Source organism: Littorina saxatilis, linkage group LG7 (genome assembly GCF_037325665.1).
Source record: "Littorina saxatilis isolate snail1 linkage group LG7, US_GU_Lsax_2.0, whole genome shotgun sequence".
Taxonomy (NCBI): domain Eukaryota; kingdom Metazoa; phylum Mollusca; class Gastropoda; order Littorinimorpha; family Littorinidae; genus Littorina; species Littorina saxatilis.
In genome coordinates, this window is record NC_090251.1 from 54,224,142 (window position 1) to 54,229,141 (window position 5,000).

Consider the following 5,000-nt stretch of genomic DNA (forward strand, 5'->3'; position numbering starts at 1 on the left):
GGCATCATCGCAGTCAACTTGTCATCGGTTCGATGTGTTTTTCCTGAGGAGGAATTTTTAGAAGTTTGTAATGTTGATCCCAAGACTATTTTCCATTACTTTAAATTGCTGTTCATTGTACTATCGCTGATAATTCATTGAACATTTTAGAAATTCAACTTGAAGTGGGCATAAGTCAGCACAGCAAAGTTTGTTTACATTTTGCTCTAACTTTGACCCCGCGTTTCTCCAATCAGAGGCTTAGATCAAGATTGTCCCTTTTCGCAGAAATGGCCACATTTAAAAAAAAAAAAAAAAAAAAAAGATCCCACGATTGACAAAAGGGTCTTTCCTGGCAAAATTGTATAGGCATAGATAAAAAATGTCCACCAAATACCCGTCCGTGAAAAGTAAATATTCGCCGTAATGGCTTGAGATTTACTGGCCGATGTGAATGCGTGATATATTGTGTAAAAAAATCCATCTCACACGGCAGAAATTAATATGTAAAGCGCTTAGAGAACGTCAAGCGCTATATAAATCTCCCATATAAATAAATAGAATAAGTAGCTTACAGAATTTTCGACAAGAAAAACAAGGGAATAACAACGAAAAACGAAACGCAAAAAAATAGAAAAAAACGTGTACCGTTAGTCGATAACATGCTCTGTTTGATTAAGGGTATTCAGCTGGTATTTCCTTGTTTTCACTACCTATTTTATTCATGTTTTTATTACTTAGTTAGTGGAAGAATCTTTTGTAATGTATGTTTCATGGTGTATGCTTTTAATTAAGCGTTGCTGACTATGAATGTAGATGTAAATGCTTGTATAACTGTGTTTTAATTTTAAATGTGTCAAGCGCAAAGAGCATAATTGTAAAGTTATGATGTTGCGCTATATAAATGCTCATTTATTATTATTATTATCATATGGTATGCCATGTTATTGTTCATAGTCTGATTGTTTGGCAACGGAGTTTTTTCAATACTTTTCCACGAAAGCACATTTGGTATAAACAAGGTTTAAACAAGGTTATATTCAGTTAGACATGGTACAGCAGTAAAACGAGAAATCAAGCGAACGCTTATATATAAATTACGAACTAAATGAATACCCGCTTCGCCGGGTACGGCTTCGCCGGGAAGAAGTCGAGCCGAATACCCGGCTGTGCCGGGGACCCGGCTTTGCCGGGGACCCGGCTTTGCCGGATGTACCGGCTTTGCCGGATGTACGCCGGCTTCGCCGGCGCACCGCACGAAGGAAGGGAGATAAACGCGCAAAACACTGGAGAAGATAAGGAAGAGTAATACCCGGCTTCGCCGGGACAGTGACCTTCTAAAAATAGTATAACGGTAAAATGGATTGAGCGTTGTCGACAGTGACCTTCTAAAAATAGAAACGGGAATATGGATTGACGCCACACGAAGGAAGGGAGATAAACGCAAAACACTGGAGAAGATAAGGAAGAGTTACTGGGAATGGATCTGGGAAGATGAACAGAAAAATCAAAATCGGTTCAGCGCTGCGCGCTGAGAGCACGTGTTGAAAATTCTCATCGACAAGGTTGTGTCCGGGGTCTACCTGAATATGCCCACCAAATTTAAAGCAGATCCATCGAGAACTTTGGCCGTGCATCGCGAACACACACACAGACACACAGACACTAGTCGTATATAGCGTCAAGTGTGGAGGCGTGGTCGGCTCTCCGTCACTATGTGTCACTGCAGTCTAGCGTGACATGGCAACACGCCTCGATGTCTATCTGATCGGCGTACCTAATCGGGTCAACATCACACCATCGTCTTAAACAACTGAGGGTTTTGCTGTATCGGCGATCAGTTTCTTCTGTTTCTTCAGTAAAACAGAACCAGTTTTCCACAACACCTTCTCTCAGTCCATACTGAAACACCATCCCGCCAGTCAATGCATTCAGACAGTGGTGTCCATAGCGGTGATCAAGGACAACTTTCCGGACAACAGGTGTCACGGCACACTTTAATTAAGACTGTCTCTCTTTCCTCTGGCTCGAGTGATGACAAATAATGCGAAACCGTATCGCTCCGATCTTGCCAGTGCTGAAAGAACTCGTCGTTCTCTAAAGCCGTGTCCCTGTTGTTGGATTTTGCTTGTAATTGACGGTGCTGTTGTCATCACGGCGCTGAGCCGCCTGGTTGGGTGGGGTTTCAAACACATTGTCATCAGGGCGCTGTGTCGCCTGGTTGGGTGGGGTTTCAAACACATTGTCATCAGGGCACCGAGCCGCCTGGTTGGGTGGGGTTTTAAACACATTGTCATCAGGGCACCGAGCCGTCTGGTTGGGTGGGGTTTCAAACACATTGTCATCAGGGCGCTGAGCCGCCTGGTTGGGTGGGGTTTCAAACACATTGTCATCAGGGCACCGAGCCGTCTGGTTGGGTGGGGTTTTAAACACATTGTCATCAGGGCGCTGAGCCGCCTGGTTGGGTGGGGTTTCAAACACATTGTCATCAGGGCGCTGAGCCGTCTGGTTGGGTGGGGTTTCAAACACATTGTCATCAGGGCGCTGAGCCGTCTGGTTGGGTGGGGTTTCAAACACATTGTCAACAGGGCACCGAGCCGCCTGGTTGGGTGGGGTTTCAAACACATTGTCAACAGGGCACCGAGCTGCCTGGTTGGGTGGGGTTTCAAACACATTGTCATCAGGGCGCTGAGCCGCCTGGTTGGGTGGGGTTTCAAACACATTGTCAACAGGGCACCGAGCCGCGTGGTTGGGTGGGGTTTCAAACACATTGTCAACAGGGCACCGAGCCGCCTGGTTGGGTGGGGTTTTAAACACATTGTCAACAGGGCACCGAGCCGCCTGGTTGGGTGGGGTTTCAAACACATTGTCAACAGGGCACCGAGCCGCCTGGTTGGGTGGGGTGTCAAACACATTGTCAACAGGGCACCGAGCCGCCTGGTTGGGTGGGGTTTCAAACACATTGTCAACAGGGCACCGAGCCGTCTGGTTGGGTGGGGTTTTAAACACATTGTCATCAGGGCGCTGAGCCGCCTGGTTGGGTGGGGTTTCAAACACATTGTCATCAGGGCGCTGAGCCGCCTGGTTGGGTGGGGTTTCAAACACATTGTCATCAGGGCGCTGAGCCGCCTGGTTGGGTGGGGTTTCAAACACATTGTCAACAGGGCGCTGAGCCGCCTGGTTGGGTGGGGTTTCAAACACATTGTCATCAGGGCGCTGAGCCGCCTGGTTGGGTGGGGTTTCAAACACATTGTCATCAGGGCGCCGAGCCGCCTGGTTGGGTGGGGTGTCAAACACATTGTCATCAGGGCGCTGAGCCGCCTGGTTGGGTGGGGTTTCAAACACATTGTCAACAGGGCACCGAGCCGCCTGGTTGGGTGGGGTTTCAAACACATTGTCATCAGGGCGCTGAGCCGCCTGGTTGGGTGGGGTTTCAAACACATTGTCATCAGGGCGCCGAGCCGCCTGGTTGGGTGGGGTGTCAAACACATTGTCATCAGGGCGCCGAGCCGCCTGGTTGGGTGGGGTTTCAAACACATTGTCATCAGGGCGCTGAGCCGCCTGGTTGGGTGGGGTTTCAAACACATTGTCAACAGAGCACCGAGCCGCCTGGTTGGGTGGGGTTTCAAACACATTGTCAACAGGGCGCTGAGCCGTCTGGTTGGGTGGGGTTTCAAACACATTGTCATCAGGGCGCTGAGCCGCCTGGTTGGGTGGGGTTTCAAACACATTGTCAACAGGGCGCCGAGCCGTCTGGTTGGGTGGGGTTTCAAACACATTGTCAACAGGGCGCCGAGCCGCCTGGTTGGGTGGGGTTTCAAACACATTGTCAACAGGGCGTTGAGCCGCCTGGTTGGGTGGGGTTTCAAACACATTGTCAACAGGGCGCTGAGCCGCCTGGTTGGGTGGGGTTTCAAACACATTGTCATCAAGGCGCTGAGCCGCCTGGTTGGGTGGGGTTTCAAACACATTGTCATCAGGGCGCCGAGCCGTCTGGTTGGGTGGGGTTTCAAACACATTGTCATCAGGGCGCTGAGCCGCCTGGTTGGGTGGAGTTTCAAACACATTGTCATCAGGGCGCAGAGCCGTCTGGTTGGGTGGGGTTTCAAACACATTGTCATCAGGGCGCTGAGCCGCCTGGTTGGGTGGGGTTTCAAACACATTGTCATCAGGGCGCTGAGCCGCCTGGTTGGGTGGGGTTTCAAACACATTGTCATCAGGGCGCTGAGCCACTTGGTTGGGTGGGGTTTCAAACACATTGTCATCAGGGCGCCGAGCCGCCTGGTTGGGTGGGGTTTCAAACACATTGTCATCAGGGCGCTGAGCCGCCTGGTTGGGTGGGGTTTCAAACACAATGTCATCAGGGCGCTGAGCCGCCTGGTTGGGTGGGGTTTCAAACACATTGTCAACAGGGCGCCGAGCCGTCTGGTTGGGTGGGGTTTCAAACACATTGTCAACAGGGCGCCGAGCCGCCTGGTTGGGTGGGGTTTCAAACACATTGTCAACAGGGCGCTAAGCCGCCTGGTTGGGTGGGGTTTCAAACACATTGTCAACAGGGCGCTGAGCCGCCTGGTTGGGTGGGGTTTCAAACACATTGTCAACAGGGCGCCGAGCCGCCTGGTTGGGTGGGGTTTCAAACACATTGTCATCAGGGCGCCGAGCCGCCTGGTTGGGTGGGGTTTCAAACAGATTGTCATCAGGGCACCGAGCCGTCTGGTTGGGTGGGGTTTCAAACACATTGTCATCAGGGCGCCGAGCCGTCTGGTTGGGTGGGGTTTCAAACACATTGTCATCAGGGCGCTGAGCCGCCTGGTTGGGTGGGGTTTCAAACACATTGTCAACAGGGCGCTGAGCCGCCTGGTTGGGTGGGGTTTGAAACACATTGTCATCAGGGCGCCGAGCCGTCTGGTTGGGTGGGGTTTCAAACACATTGTCATCAGGGCGCTGAGCCGCCTGGTTGGGTGGAGTTTCAAACACATTGTCATCAGGGCGCCGAGCCGCCTGGTTGGGTGGGGTTTCAA

At 51.1% G+C, this 5,000-nt stretch overlaps 1 protein-coding gene across 1 annotated transcript in view; it reads right to left on the reverse strand.

Annotated features, from left to right (window-relative positions):
* Nucleotides 1-2,076: 2,076 nt before the first annotated feature.
* Nucleotides 2,077-5,000, reverse strand: part of LOC138970238 (uncharacterized) — a 14,666-nt gene continuing 11,742 nt past the window's right edge. Inside the window, exons 3-4 of the mRNA XM_070342735.1 lie at nt 4,525-5,000; nt 2,077-4,452 (exon numbers count right to left, since the gene is read on the reverse strand). The exon at nt 4,525-5,000 is cut by the window's right edge and continues 273 nt beyond it. Of these exons, the coding sequence (XP_070198836.1) occupies nt 2,077-4,452; nt 4,525-5,000 (2,852 nt within the window). The remainder of the gene's footprint in view (nt 4,453-4,524) is intronic.